The sequence below is a fragment of the Eutrigla gurnardus genome, assembly GCF_963514095.1.
Source record: "Eutrigla gurnardus genome assembly, chromosome: 20".
NCBI lineage: Eukaryota > Metazoa > Chordata > Actinopteri > Perciformes > Triglidae > Eutrigla > Eutrigla gurnardus.
In genome coordinates, this window is record NC_139931.1 from 8016922 (window position 1) to 8033248 (window position 16327).

Consider the following 16327-nt stretch of genomic DNA (forward strand, 5'->3'; position numbering starts at 1 on the left):
CACATAATCACATGAGATTAAAAGTACCTACTGTTTTCAGGTGGCACCCTGAACAACCTTTGGAACAGTCTGCTATTACCGTGTCAGCGCAATAGTCTTGATTGACAAAAGAGAAGCAGTCTAGCAGCATTAACTGGAATCAAGCACATTTAGCATAGTCAATTTTAAAGATCTGTAACAATACCGTACAGCAATATCTTTAAAAAAAAAAAAGAAAAAGAAAAAAAGGCACATCGGCCACATCAAGTGATTTATAATCAAGGATTCAAATTCTGAATCAGTTTATACAAAAATATACATACAGTATCTGTGCGGTGAACGGGCTCACTCCGAAATACAACATTGCACTATAAAACTACCCAACAACAACATCCAGACATGATTCCCACAACAGAGGCCAGATGTTTTTGGGACAAACACTATTTTTTGGACATGCCGTTATAAAATAAAATATTCTCTCTGCTCAGTCCTGCTACAAGATAAAGTCCCAACAACGGACTTCCTCAAGACAGAGACAGACTTGTGGACGGTTGTCTTGGGGGGACATTTCAACCCGGCTGAGCAGAAGGCACTTAATTGAGGGTGCAGCTGCTGCACCTAGTGGTGGATCCCAGGCACTGCAGGCCTGGTCCTCACCAGCTGACGGTGCCGCAACCGAATCCCACTTTGTGTCCACTCTTGAAGGAAATTGCCCCTCCCGTCTGTGCTGGGTCCACCCGACTCTGGTTCAGTTCACACTGGTTCATTGTCAAGTGTAGAAGGATGTGGTGGTGGGAGCGTCTCCGACTCACTGGGTTCTCTTTGCCTGAGAGGATCTGCGGGTGATTCGGAGGCAAACGTGGGGTTCGATGTTTGGCTCGGCACGTCAGTCTGTGTGGACTGTGCTGGCTGCACGGTCTGAACTGGCAAATGTGGAGACGCGGGCTCATACGGTGACGTCGAGGGCACCGATTCGGCAGGCGTAGCGTGAGGGACCTGCGGCGGCTGTGAAGACTGTACAGCTTCCTGTGGTTGTGAGGAGGGTGATGGTGTGTGTGCTGCCAGGTGCTGAGTGCATGGCTCATTCTGTCTGTGTGGCCCCAGGTGTGCGTGCTGGACCTGTGTGTTCGCAAGCTGCTCTGCAGCAGAGTAGTAAGGCAGGAACGGCCTCTCGGATGCACAGGTCCGCATGGCCAGGTATGTGTGCATTAGCAGGTGCGGGAAGCGGGAGGTGAAGTAGGACACAAAGTCATCAGGGATGGAGCCCAGGGTCTCCTGTACCTCAGCGGGCAACTCTCGGTAATGATGTTTCTGTCGGGAAGAAGGTCAAGCATTGAGTCTGGCAGTAGAGACCGGTTTCTTTTAAAACACAAAGAGCGTGAGAATACATCCCTACCTTGTTCCTCATCGCACGCAGCAGGTCTCTAACCGACCCACCCTTATAGGAGCGGAATTTCCGCAGATCTGCCAAAGAAGAGAAAAACATACACATTTTTATATACATTTGAGTCTCTATCAATATTTTCAAAGTCCGAAGAGAACCGGTTTTGTATATGTATGTATGTATATCATGCATGTCAAAGTCAGTTTGTGCAGTGCTTTACTATAACCCTAAGTTTGAAGGCATACAAGCAACAAGAAGACTATTTAACATCAGAGGACAGCAGGACCTTATATGTGAGTTTGAGCCAGTTTCATACCCGTCTGCAGTGGCACTGTGATGTGCTCCCTCCAATCAGCCTTGACAACAGCCCTCCCTCCTCTCTCCAGCTGTCTCACAATAGGTCCGTCCAGCGGTTCCTTTTCTATTCTGTCGCTCACATCCTGCAAGCAACCAAAAATATTATAGCAGGCGGTTCTGAAAATTATGTTTTTCTTACATCCTACAAGCATTTGGAGTAGATATTATGAAGAATCAGCTCTTTAAGAAGTCTATAAGAGCACAGTAAACAGCCTAATACATGTGATGTGTACAGAGTAAACAGCTGACCTGAAAGAACTGCAGCTCCTTCTCCAGGCTCCAGAAAAACGGGCGTTTGAGAACACTCTCAGCTGAAGGCCTCCAGTGGGGCTCCATGCTCAACATCTGCTCTATTAGATCTCTGGCAACAATGTCCTCTGATAAAAGACACAAACATGCTGGTTTTGACTGTGTGGACGCTGGGTATGATCACATGGCATAAATGTTTATAAAATGACTCCAAAAGTCATACATGCCATCAAGTAACAATCCCCACAGCTGTACCACAAATCGTACTGATCTACATTAACCGGCAAACACATAAACAAAAGCAAAAGTTTTAGTCCTCACCATGTTTATCAGGTTGCAGATGGTCGAGGCTGTATGTGCCCAGTAGGATGTTTGCTTGCCTCTGCAGAGACTTGCCAAAAGGATGGCTTCCCTGAGATACCACGTAGTAGAACACACAGCCGGCGGAGAAGATATCAACAGCGCAGGTCTGTGAGAGCCAAGAGAAGGAAAGGTCATAGGAGGTCATTGGAGAAATGTCTCGGTGATTCATCAGGTTTTAACAGACTTCTAAATAAGGCGATTGCACACCATTTTCTTTGTGAACTCTTTGACTCACCGGGTTGTCTTTACAGTCCTCACTGAGAACCTCGGGGGCGATCCAGCCCTCAGTGCCCGGCACCCCAGACCTTCTACTGAAACTGTGACGCCCCACCGCCAGCTTCTTACACAAGCCAAAGTCTGAGATCATGGCCCGCACCCGACCGTGGGCGTTGGGCATGGACACCAGGATGTTGTGAGGTTTCAGGTCTCTGTGGACTGAAGGAAACGTAGGAAGGAAATGGGTGGAAAAACCAGCCGTCGGTTACTTTTGGTGGTGTGGATGATACAAAACGGACAATAATAAGGACAATGAGAAAGTGTATTCTATGATGGATACCTATGTTGAGAGAGTGCAGATGTGCGAGTCCAGACATGGTCTGCTGAAGAAGCATAACTGGCTCCAGTCCATGATGGTCGAAATCCTTCCTCTCCACATACTAGAGCAATGAAAGTCAGTCAGTATGATCCAATGATAATAACACAATGTCTCTTTTCCACACAGTATGAAGATGTGTAAAGCACTAAATTAATTTGAGCCCGGGAGGTCTATGAATAACGACACAAAGACAAGAATCCTGGCTATTTCCTCCACTTATTGCAGGACACTCACACTCGCAGTACAACTACATAGTAATGACACTAAAAAGGTAATGAATCACTAAGGAAACACGAGTTAAGTGATCTATTAAGCCATTCATTACCTCCTGGAGTGATGCAGCACACAGCTCAATGGCAATGTACTGGAACTGACGGTCCCTCTCAGTGCAAAAGTAGCGGATGACATTCGGGTGCTCGTCTGACTCCCTCAGCAACTGGACTTCCCGGTCTGCGAAGCTGAAGCACTCTGGGAGAATTCTCTTTACTGCCACTGCACGGTTGTCAAACTGACCCCTTGTGGAGAAACGATAGATATACGATGTTGGGATATATCTTTCTTAACAAAAGGTTATCATGAATAATTGCTGACTGATCGTTCAGACTTACTTGTATACAATAGTGCCCTCAGCACCATGACCCAAGACCTCTTTGGGGTGGAAGGTTATGTTGCCCACTCTCACAATATGAGAGTCCTCCTCTGTTAAGACAAATACATAATTCATGATGGTGAAAACTGGGTAAAAATTGTTAAAAAGAGTGCAAACAAACATGTAATCTTAATTTTTCAGTCCTTACCTCCATCTTCGTGCTCATTGGCTGAGCTTCCCAGCTCAGACACAGACAGGTTGGAGTGGTTGGAGGCGCGGGGGGTGACATTGGGGCTGCTGTGGTCTGAGCATTCAGAGCGAGTATGGGCCACCTCGAGAAAGTCGCTGTCCGGGGCCAAGCCCAGGCCCACGTCTGCAGGGGGGAACGGCTGCTGTCTCTGGAGCAGCTCCAACCTCTCCTCCATCTGTCTCTGGAACTCCTGGTGCTGCAGCTGCTGCTGCTTGTGGACACTCTGTGATGAGAGGGGAGGAAAAACAAAAAGTGTTGTCAACACTTGTGTCCACATATGAAAGACTTTCTGTCTCCACTAGGTAGTTGAGGGCACCCAACCCTCCACTAGGTGGTGTTGTTTGACTTACTTTGGGGTAGGTGATAACAAAGGCCACCCAGCCAGCCAGGAGGAAAGTGGAGAAGATGATAGTGGCCATGTCTTTGAGCATAGAGTCCACCGGGGCCTCTGGACGCACAGTGCGACCACTGGTCCCAGGTTCTTGGATAGATGTTTCAGGCAGAGGAGAAGGGGGCCCATCATCCATACCACTATCATTCACCTTCTAAGGGAGGGGAGGGGAGGACAAAGACATGAGGAAGAGAGTGAGATAATCTGCACAGACGTTTTGATATCAGAAAAATCTTCTCCGGACATAATAACACACACCTCCTCAACTTTCTTGTCAGTAGTAGGTGGGATGACATTGCCTTGATTTCGAGGGAAGCTGTCGGGGAATTTCTCCAGGATCTTGGTGTGAGCTTCAGGGGGCGTCTCATGATGACCTGAAACGCAAGAGTGGACTTCTTAAATGATCATCATTATCAGTCACACGGCCATTCCCCGAAACCAAACACTAGAGTTAGAGTTTCCCGTGTTAATGCTAAGGAATCACTATATAACGTTATTCGTTTTGTCATCCACCAGAGGGCAGTATCAGTGCAACACAATCACTCAAGGCCTTTGATCTTCAAAGGTGTTAAAGCTTCCTGAGAGGGAAAACCACTCAACATACAGCAAGGTCCATACACACTTTACTAAAATATTTCCACACCTTTCCCACCACTTAGGGAAAATGTTCTCTGCAACATCACTGTAGGCATTAAAAAATAAGAATATGAATCTAGATCTTAATTAAATGAAAAACATGACAAACAAAAGGGGAATTTGCATCAGAAGGAATGTAATCAGCAGCAACAAAAACATGTCATGTGAAGACATTTTACCGTCCAATAGAATCCCGCTACTAGTGCAGGAATTGTGAACCAGGCCTTCTTCCTTTTTTTACGTGGTGGCTGAAACCTCCACCCATATCTCTTTGTGATTTTAGAACTGATGTCGTACCTATGAGCAGCAGGTAGTTCCTCATGAAGTTGATGCGGTTTCGCTCCCGGAGCGCAGCGTTGAACTTGACGCTGGTGCTAGGTGTGATGACACACTCCTTGTCCTCTTCGGTCTCCTGGCTGTCGGGACCCTCCAGCATGGGGAAGGTGCTGCCACGAGGCTGTGAACATTTGAGTCATTCTGATCAGTTTCACATTGAAAAACTACTAAATTTACACTTGTATGTTCATGTCTTCATGGTAAGGATCGTATTATGCAGTACGTGCATCTGTAACTCACCACCACAGTGACTCCATCATGCACCAGGGAGGGAGAAGCATATAGACTGGTGGAGTATTTACCCACATACAAAGTTGCCCTGAAAAAAAGGGAAAAGCACAGTCATACAAATGCTTGCTCAAACACAGTGCCTATTTTATGCTAAATAAAAAAGGTGTGACAGAAAACAATCTTGGTGTATTTACAGATTCACGTCATCATTTCCTAATATTGGTGAAACTTTCACAGCAGCTCAACCACTGAAAGTTGTTTGTTCTTTCCAACAGAAGCAGGTGTGAACATAATATATAAAAATAAAAAAAGGGTACTGCAGTGTGAAAGCAGAGCTCAAATCAGTCCCACCATCACTTGACTTATTCACATTTGACATGTCTAGACAACCCAACATTAAGCAACCTCACTTCTTACGAAAGTAGATCTTGATTTCAGTAATGCGAGGCTCTCATTATTAAAAGACACTGAAGGTTGCAACATCTTTAAAACAATGTTTGCCAATGCTTCTTCCCTTGAATGGTAATCTAAGTCAAAGTGGAAACAATCCTCAAAACCTCATTTCACTGCATGTGCTTACATGAACTTGTTCTTGGGCTTATTCTCTTTGGGAAAGGGATATTTCCACTGTGTGATGCGGCCGACCTCTCCAGACATGAACGTGAGGTAACGCAGGGTTTCCACGGCGACGTTAGTATGGGGAACTTTGCGGAGGCCCTCGCGCTGCCAGATGTACATGGCCACCACTGGAGAGTTATAGTTCTGCACCCACTGAACGTCTCCCGAGTCGCTGTCCACGGTCACCACGAGGCCGTCACCGTTGGACACAAAATGAGCCACTTCTGTGAGGGAAACAAGCGGCGGACAAGTGATTAGTGCTGTCCGTCAGTAACGACACAAAGGAGTGTGAGAGAGCGTCAAAGAGCCTTACTGTATTTGGTTTCATCATCGGGAAGGGTGGAGGCGTAGTCAGAATAGGTGGCATTCCAGCGCAACTCTCTGCTCTTGGTGTCGTACATGGTGATGGTGTACTCTAACAGGGAGATGAACAGCAGGGAGTATAACACAAGAAACAAAAAAGACATTTGTATTGCTTTGTATGTAACATTCACAAAAGCTGGGCTGTTGGTATCAATTTCTGGGCGTAAATGCAAAGTGGTGTTGAATGTCCTTTGCTTAAAAAAACATAAAAAAAAAAAATGTGAAGACACCGTGAAACCAAATCCGGTTTGTATGTCATTTAGTGACAAAGTGAGCTTTGACTTGACACCAAGTTCAGGGTGGATGAATTTGCTGAGTTCTCCTGGTGCTCGTCTACAATTACCATCCCAGGGATAGAGTGGGGGTTGGTGTTGCCGAGGGCGGGGATAGCAGTGGAGATGAGCAGGCGGTAAATAAGGGTTTGCCAACTGTTTGTGGTTCGAGCCGGCAAAACAAATAGGCCTGTTGATTAGCCAGATTAAAATCAACAATTAAATGGGATGGGCCGCAACGATAATCTGACTAAGATGAGGCGGGCCGAGCTAAAAACTAATAGGTGAAGTCGTGTTGCTGGGCTGCTTTTGCTTGTACCTGTGCGTCCCAGATAGAGAAGAGATGAGGAGGGACACAGCATCTCAGCAAAGGAGGAAGTCAGGGTCTGCTGCTTCTCGCCAGTCAGCAGGTCCACCACATACCACAAGTCCTGCTTCTTACCTGTACGTGAGCACAAAAAGATCAATTTAATTACCTCTACCATAATTCTATCATTTAGATTGGCAACAACATATATTTTTGTATGATAATCAGATTCACTGATATTCTGTGTTCCTCATTCACTTATTGTTGTAATTCCATCTCTACATTGTAATTATATTACTCCTACTTTGCAAATGTCTGAAGAAAACTGATCTGATTATATACAGGAAATTGCCAAATAGACCAAAATGTGCAACAGTGCAAGTCTAGTCAAGAAAATAAATAACATGCAGCCAATTAATCTTCACAGTGATGGGTGTTAGCATTCTATCATTAAAAGACTAACCCATCAGGGACTCATTGTACCGGCATCTCACCTATTCTGTCAATGCAGGGAGTGGCACTAATACTGTAATCATGGATCATTATAGATGAACGCAAACATCATAAAATCAGGAAATGGCCGCTTCAGAAAGCCCACATGAAGGAGGACGATTTGGCCTCAAACTCAACTTGGCAAAAAAGGTCACGCATCTGTTCATGGATGAGATTCACAGAGGCAGAATTTGAGCCTGTAACACACCACTTGCAGACCTTTGCATCTCCAATACGCTTTGTTCCAGCTTCAGTTGAATGAAAACAAAAGCTTCCCTGATAGTGTCTGCGGGGAGGCAAATGTCACCCGCTTCCCTTTAAACAATGACACAGTCACTATGGTAGATTAGCAACGTTCCTCTGTTAACTGTTGTAAAATTCAAAAGAACACAGGCTACGACCGCAGGTGGAGTGGAGGTGAAAGGTACTGGAATAAAGCCAGATAAAACCGTCTCATTTAGGCGAGGAGACACACTGGGACACTGGCTGGGACAATTAAGGGTAAACTACAGAACAATGTGTTGAATGAGAAGGTGCGGCATTATTCCTACATGAGAACGAGCCTTACCCATGTAAAGGACGCCATCGGAGCTGCGACAAGGAGACGCTTGGACCAACTCCGGGATAGTAAACGGTAATTTCTGTTTGAGCAGAACAAATTCATGCACATTAGGGAACATCACACCGACACCACCACCACTCAAAATGAGGGAGCATTTATTTTCAACACGACTTGTATCCACATTTGTGTTGAGTGGGTATGTTTTTCTCTTGAATAAGGAACTGAGCAGTGGGTTTCTCACAGAAGAGGGGCGATTGTAGTTTGTGATAAAAAACAGAAATGTCCTCTTACTGTGAGGCCTTCTTTGTTCTTTCCTCCCAGTGAGTACAGGCTGCCATCGTTGGGGTCCGGCAGAAAGGCCGGTCTAGAGCACAGATTTAAGAAGATGCATCACATATCCAGACCAGTTAAGGGAGTGACAGACAACACAAGCTCAACAGGTTACCATAACCGTTTGCATTCACCACCTTTTGTTATAGACAGGTGCAGTAGACAAGGATGCTTTTACACCCACGTGGAAAAAAAACTTGCAAAGATACATACTCTGCCACATGTGTGGGGACCTGAAGAACTGGATCTGTCCGCAGAGAAAGGGAGACAAGGCACGAGTCAGGATTGACAGGAATATCAATTAATTAAAAACAGACAACAGTGGCGAGGAGCCGTTGAGTTAGAGAACGACTGGAACATCACTGACATGCAACACGGAACACAAAGTCCACATTAAAACGAATTACCCCCCCGGGGAAGTGTGAAAGGCAAACAGTCACGTCTGCCAACTACATTCTGCAAAGTCAAATATGTAAAAGCAAAAACATCTGGTATTCAATGACCTCATATAAGTTCACATCCTCTCCTAGAACACATTAACCTGTTGAGCCGCCACCAAATATCCATGAGTCATTAATTCTCATTATTATTTCAAACTGGCGGTTATTTCATGAATACACAGAATGCGGATGTAAAACAGTGACAAAGCACCGCGTTTGTTACTCGGAACAACGTCGATGTTTCTGAGCTTTCAAACAGCGGATAAAAAGGCAGCAACCAATCATGGTGTGTCGAACGGGTTGAGTTATATTTATATTTATGAAAAGACAACAAGCAACATTACTCCTATCAACCTCGACAAAGGCAGCTTACTAGATACACTTCCTGTCCGAACCTTTCACAATACAAGCATGTATGATATTTGCAGGCAAACAGTTTGCATCCATTAGTGACAGTTGGAAAAAAATATATATATATTTTTCAATTATATATAATTATTCAGTTTATTATATATTTATTATTATTATTATAGCATACCTTAATATCCATCTATTTGAAACATGGTCAAAAATAATGTAGAATGTTAAACAATTACAATAGTTCTTTAAACCAGGAGACAAAGCATGAGGCCCTAATCACCATTGCTACTAGGCAAACAGACACCTCCCTACAGTGTGAACATACAGGGCGTAGACCAGATGGTGCTGATCTCCGTGGAGGTGCCTGAAGGGGTCAACAATAGCAGGGGGGGGGGGGGGGGGGGGGCATAGGATTACCTGAAGGTGGTCGTTGACTCTGTGTGAAAGAGCCGTTATGTGTAATTACAGACGTTGGTGAGAAAAGAATTGTATGTAAACTAATAAACAAATGCGTGTTTGCAAAGTCGTCAGGGAGTGACAAGCAAACATTGAGAGGACATGCATGTGGGCTGAGGTGTACCGTCTTGGTCCAGGAAAACAACATTTCTGCTTCCCCCTCATTGTGTGGGCGTGTGGTTGACTGAGGCACAACAACAGGTGTGTGTGGAGCCTGGTACAGAACTGGTCGAATGTATATTCAAACGCTCTTCCAGAAAAACAGATGATGCGGAGGAAGCGGCCTCTGATTATTAATGACTTGGTTATTAGGTGGAACTAGCCAGGACTTGTGGGTTTGAACCAGAGAAGTTTTAAAATCTTGTCATCCTTGAAATCGAGAGGAAATGCATGTTCAGAACGGCGGTCTGGAATTCTCAGACCTAGCTGGAACATTAAATGTCCTATGTAGAGTTTTTCCAGCACAAGCTTTCCATTAACCTTTCAGTGTATCTTATCTAACGTAATTCCCGAGCGTATAGTGCCTACATTAACGTGGTAACCATAGTACTTGCTGTGTGTGCATGTGACATTACAGCAAAGTCGCTTACCCTTGCCCACTCTGACCTTGATAACAAGCTATTTTTGCCCCTCTCTGTTAATAATTACCCAGTTTCCATGCCTAACAGAACATGCAACTGTATTTCCTCTGCAAAAAAACATCTGATAAGTCAATAATACCAATAAAATAAGCTCCATCAGTATTTCTGACCAAAACAATAGTTGTAAATGGTGTGTAAATAATAGCCTTTACTCCAACGTTTATAAGCATTACTGGGGGAAACCAGACTTTAATTAGAAACATATTATTAATTAATTATAAGCATGAGAAAGTATCAATGCCTGTTGTTAAGAGTAATGCATGCAAATACAATGAAAAGACTCATTTGGATAACAATTAAACCAAGTGGCACAGCCTTGATATGGCATCACAGTCTCACACTTGGCCCCCCATTTAGCTAAATGCTTGAGTTAATTAAAGCCTTTTTGTTGTGTTCTACACAAAGACAAAAGCAACAATCACTTTATTGCAGGTATTAAAAAAAAGAGCAGTGGGATCTCATCGTTTTCCCTGTGGCAACACAACAAGCGCACATTGTTTTTGCAACTGTAACCTGAATAAGGGGGAGGGGGAGAGTTACTTGACTCTCTTCTTACCTTCTTTCAGAGTCCATTTGATAGAGCCTGATTTCTTGCTGACGGCGTGCAGGTTTCCATCCAGGGTGGACACAAAGAGCAGGCTTTCAGGAAGGGAAACTGTGCTGGCACTGCAAAACCCCTGGAGAAACCCGATACAAAATCCAAGGTGACAGGATTAAAACAAAAACAAAAAACACATCTCTACTTATTTATAATGCGCATGTGTCAAAGTGATAACATATCAAACTCAGACATTAGCAAGCAGCCATGTGTGAGCATGCATGTCCCCACTTAAGTCCACAGGTCAGGGTCAAAACGGGTGCTCCTGCATCGAGGTTGGGAATAATGAGTTCAGCCGCTAATTACTCGGATACTACTTATCATCACGCACACACCTGGACCAAACATTAGTGACAACTTACAGCATGCTAATGATATAATTCACACACTGATATAAAGAAATGTGAAGATGGTCCATTGTCTGACAGAATTACGGCATTGGGGCCTGCTTTCATCATCTCCCTGGTATAGTTAGCGTTTTGCTGGAAGGGGTTGAGGTGGCGGGTTGACCCAGGGAGGGTGCCACCACGGTCTGCTTTACAAACAAATGAGCTGCAGGTTGTAATGACAGTGGAAGAGCAAACTAGGTGGGGGGGCTGTCTAGCTGAGGGTTCAAAGTAACAGCCGGAGCCGAAGGTTGCAACGTGGAGGAAGGTAAACAAACTGGCCGTGAGCATGTGTGCATGTTCTAAACTTCAGCGTTACACTGGTGCTACCGCTCAGCATACCTCATAAATGAGGGTTTGGCTTTTTTTTTTTTTTTTTTTTTTAAATGGTTCTTACAATGACGAGCGTGCCTCCACTTCTTCAGAAGCTTTTACTCCCACTCAGAAATACAAGCAGACATTCTGACTGATTCATCACACGACAGACGTAGACACGGTGACAAAACAGTATGACAAAGAGAAAACCTAAAAAAAAAGAACCCAGCAAATCCAATGAAAACAAGTGATCCCATAACCGCAACAGCAGCGAAACGGCCCGACCCCATGACTCGACTTATGCCAGAATTAACAGCGCTGTGGGTGATGTGTGCGCTCCGCTCACCCACTATGGAATTCTAAAAACGCCGCTCATGATAACCATGCTGTGGGCTTCTTATGGTTTTTGGCACCAATGTGCAGGAAGCCGTCCCGTGGGGGTGGTGGAGAGCTCGGACTTTTCATTTGGCGTTTTACATGCATTTCTATTACAGCCAAAATAGTTTCACGCAATTTTTACACTCTTTAAAATTGATTTCTCACCGACTGTATTATTATCCGCAACCTTTTATCTGCACTTGGCCCACTATGAGGGTGGGACTGGGGAAGAAGAATATGTGAACTTCATAGTCAAGCTGAGCTGACAGAGGCCTCATTCTCCTACTGAACCACAGCGGTATTGATCAACATCCCTGACTAATCCCCTTGAACGGCCCCCACATACAGTTGATCATGTAGATTATCAATTAGATAAGATAGGTGGGGATAGAAGCAGTTTAAAGCCACAAACACAAACAAACCAACAGAGCCAACAAATCCGGTCTTAGCACGTGGAGTGGAGAGCAAATGCAACCACCAGGGTGTTCCCCTTGGTCACAGTTTGCATTTCCTCACAAAACCAATGTCATACAAATTACCAGTCTCATTTTAAACTCAAAATTAGAAAATATGAACCTGTTGTGACCGGCCAAAACAGAAACCCAGGCCAAAACAACCCCACAAACTGAAAGTCACTCAATCTCTCTACGGAAGGAAACTGCATCCTTCTACATTTGCCTAGTGATCTCCAGCTGTGGTCTCACATCCTACGCTTTAAGTGCTTGTGTCAATATTGTGCACCTGGGACTGTTCCCACTGGGCTGCTGCAAAGTCACGAGCATCACACAACTGTACTGGGAGAATCGTACGCAACTTGTTTTTTGGCCCCCTGTAATCTCTATCAGGGTTCTTGGTTTCGCAAGCAAATAACTCCTAACATCTGTTAGCCTCCTAGTTTTGGACGGACACCGATATTCAGCAACTGTTGTGTCTTCTACAGTGTCAAGCTTCGGGAACATCTGGTTTACAATGTCTGGCTGCTTAGAGTGACTGAAGAGGTGAGTTATAAAACTTAACTAAGACGTTGAATAAAAAGAATCGGGGCATTCCCTCTCATTTCCTTATTCTGTGTAACACAGAAACGTTGCGTAAGCGAGTTACATAATACGACAAAAACTGCCTGAAACTAACTTCCTGGCAGGTTCTGAGGTTTCAACTTACTCCTCTACAATGGACCAGGCATAGCTTAAAGGGACACTGACTACAATGCTCATGACATCACTGGCAGCGGACTGGGGTGTCACTGGGCTTCACAGCCTCCTGCATGGCAGATCCAGCTGAAGACAGGAGAGGCTGTTATTGGCAGCTTCCCAACAGAACGTACACATTCCATTCAGCACTACACCTGCATCGTGACCCCGTTGACTCATCTCTTCAAGATGGTGCAGTATTACATCACCAAGCAATAGTTAAGAGGTGTTCGGGTTTGAACCAGAGCACCCGGGCAAAAGCTGCAATCGTTTTGTGCCCTTTTTCACCTCGTTTGAGGAGAAAAATCTATTTTGGGGCAGAAAATACGACAGGTAAACAAATGTGCACCATCCAGTGTCACACTATCATGGCTGCCCTGCATCCTGAAAGCAAACAGTGTTACTTTTAGGGTGCATCAACAGCACATGACTGAAACTGACTTTGGGTGGCCGCCTACAGCACAGCCTCACAGACAGACAACATTAATGATGAGGCTCCACAAGCAACAAGCGTGTGGCTGAATCAAATCGAGCAAGATTAACTGGCAGTGCCATCTGAAACACTGTTCAGCCACTTTACAGTGTGTGTGAAACAGACTTCAGTGAAACAATCATTTGTTATCTGACATTTTAACGACAATAAAAAGGTTATCATATTGGCCCTAAAATGCTTCACTACAGTTTGTCTTTAAGAGACGAAAAGTCATATTTCTCGTGAGGCTTTTACTAAAAGATATATTCTAGTCTGAGCTCTCTAATGTTTTGATTAGGCATAAACCTAATGTTGCTGTTCCGGCACACTCCAACCACCAATGTCTCTGCAGCAACAAGCACTCTTTGCAGTTTGCAACAACACAGGAACCAAGAAATGCTTATCACACATCTACAACTTTATCTTGAGAGGTTTGGTGCAGCAACACATCCGAGTCATCAAAAATGAACGTTTTGAAAGTTCATTAACAAATCCCTTTGTGTGTGTAAGGATGTGAGAAATGTGGTATTAAGAAAACAGCCTGAGGATCCATCAGTATTTCAGTGCTAGATAAAAGTTATTAGAGGTTCAGGCTTCTCTTTGGGGCCGTATAAAGTTGACACAGGCTTGGGGATGTTTCATTTCCTTCACGGTCTCAGACCCCCAGTGAAAGAGTTGAATTAATAATGTTTCATATTTAAACATATAGGGGAGGGGGGGGGGGGTCTATCACAAGCTCTCCACTTGGTGTTGGTTCACTGGGGACGAACGTGTCACGTGTTGGCCCTCCTTCAGGCACGCTCAGTCAAAGCACAGCCAATCTACTGTTGTGATAAGACAGTGTGTGCGATCACAACTTTTTCTAGCAATCAGCCTGCCTTAGATAAACGGATTTACGCCCGCACAGTCAAAAAAGTAAATAAATAGAATATGGTCGCCGTTGCAGAGAGCAATGGGACAAACGGCAGCTACAGGTCAGTATGAGTGTTGTTGCAAAGGACCGGCATATGGGCGACGTGCGACATGAGGATAATGTGAGAGGAAGCATTTAAAAATAAACAGTAATCGCTGCTGAAACAGTGAGCTACATGTTAGTCACAAACACGCCTCCTTACAAAAGGAAATTATGCTGACCTTAAAACAGTGGAACTGGAAAAGCAGTTTGAGAGAAGAGAGATTCATTTGTCCATCTATAGCTCAAATCTCCTTCCCTTTCACTCACATACACAAATGTCACCATCTATAGATAGCCTTCATCATTTGTCACCCTCGCCACACAAGTAGACTGCCAAGTAGTCCACGAAGAACCTGAGACATGATAGGGGATTATAAAGCTACTTTAATCTGCTCCTTAGCTAAAGTGGTCTACGAGCTTGCTAGCTAACGTCTCTGCTCAGTCCCCTTAATCTAGCTCCCGTTTGTGCCAGCCACTAATACTATGGATCCCAGTCTCTGTTTACACATTCCTGTGATAAGAACTACATTTGGAAAAACAATACATGATCACCACATTTATCTCCCGGCCTTCACTTGCAAAGTTGCTTCTACTTTTCAGACACATTTTACGTATACCACATCACATGTTGATGGGTATTTTGTACTGACTTGGAGCAGGGTGTGCATGATTTAATCAACCCAACCACAAAGAATCATCATGCACGACAATGCCGTGCTTTGGCCAGGAATTTAGGGAATTAAGAGACTACAGATGAATCAAATTTGCAAACCCACTTTCAAAAGGGCAACATTTCCCCGAGACATATGCCTGGTTTGTCACTTTTGCACCAACAATACTACGTGGTGAGTATGACGATGTGTTGTGTTAACATGCAAGGAGAAGAAATATTAGCATATCAACAAGCCAACACATTATACAAGGCAAATTACACAATATAAGGCCTATTTTATCTAACAGTAAGTATAAATAAGTCACAAAAAAAATAAATCACTACTTTTAGGGGGTGGATGACATGGGAAATAATAAAGGTTGGGGAGAACTTTAAAACGATACAATAAAAATGCATATATATGCAAACTCTCTAAGTCACTTTAACACCCAACAAAGGTTCATAGAAAGATGGAGATCTAATTCTCGTTTCCTTGATCTGTGGCAGTGCATTAGCAGTATGTTGATAATCTAACGCTGGTTATGTTAATTACAGGGTTTGAGTTATTAAAGCACATATCACTTGAATACTAGTGCTTTTAGCCAGCGAGCTAGCGTTGATGTTAGCTTACTTCCACAGACAGAATTAAAAAATGGGTTAAGTTTGGACTTTTTTTATGTAAATATTTGCGGCACTAGGAGGTGGTAAACCAACCCAGTGTTCACTGGAAAGTGTAGTTCAGCGGTGAACTCCGAGCTAATATCATCTAACTTAAGCTAGCTTTATCCGGTTAGCCCCCCTCTTACCTTTTGTGGGAGACCAGCGCAGCAGAGCAACGCCAGAATGCACCACAACAGGGCCCGTCCGCTCACTGTCCAGTCCATGTTGTGTGGTCTCAAACCGGGGTAGACAGTTGGGTCCCGACGGCCGTCGACTACATAGAAAGTGCGTGTTTGTCTTACAACCGGACGATAAGAAAGTGCGGTTTTGAATCTGCGCACTAACGTGGGAGCCAGCGGCGGGCGGATGGATACAACGTTGGATCCGCTTCTTCCTGAACTGAGAAGCGTGGGGGGTTGGACTTTGGGATAGATGACCACGGGAGTGGAGGAGGGGACGTAGGAGACACGGCGCGAGCCAATCGGAAGAGACCCGCGCAGACGCGGATGTGCTATATAAC

The 16327-nt window shown here is 44.5% G+C and overlaps 1 protein-coding gene across 2 annotated transcripts; it reads right to left on the bottom strand.

The window, feature by feature from the left end:
• Positions 1-237: 237 nt before the first annotated feature.
• ern1 (endoplasmic reticulum to nucleus signaling 1) lies at positions 238-16186 on the bottom strand. Of its 2 annotated transcripts, none has more exons than XM_084037429.1 (22): positions 15954-16186; positions 10758-10878; positions 8518-8551; positions 8266-8338; positions 7981-8053; positions 6933-7055; positions 6292-6393; positions 5941-6202; positions 5370-5448; positions 5091-5250; positions 4416-4531; positions 4117-4308; positions 3725-3989; positions 3536-3626; positions 3253-3442; positions 2889-2988; positions 2568-2767; positions 2291-2438; positions 1970-2097; positions 1680-1803; positions 1376-1443; positions 238-1290 (listed from the first exon to the last, which is right to left on the bottom strand). In XM_084037429.1, exons 1-22 carry the CDS (start codon positions 16029-16031, stop codon positions 733-735), a joined length of 3285 nt encoding a protein of 1094 aa, XP_083893555.1. In that variant the 5' UTR covers positions 16032-16186; the 3' UTR covers positions 238-732. The 2 variants fall into 2 exon arrangements, with proteins under 2 accessions (XP_083893555.1, XP_083893554.1); XM_084037428.1 differs by having other exon boundaries at positions 4117-4311.
• Between the last annotated feature and the right edge of the window lie 141 nt (positions 16187-16327).

What these genes read in the sequence shown, in the direction of transcription:
- ern1 (XM_084037428.1), bottom strand. Translation starts at nt 16,031, where the DNA reads ATGGACTGGACAGTGAGCGGACGGGCCCTGTTGTGGTGCATTCTGGCG. An exon ending in AAGCCCAAGAACAAGTTCAT is followed by an intron (nt 5,449 to 5,940) that starts GTAAGCACATGC and finishes CCTTTTTTTCAG; the next exon opens with GGCAACTTTGTATGTGGGTA. An exon ending in TCTGCACTCTCTCAACATAG is followed by an intron (nt 2,768 to 2,888) that starts GTATCCATCATA and finishes CGTTTCCTTCAG; the next exon opens with TCCACAGAGACCTGAAACCT.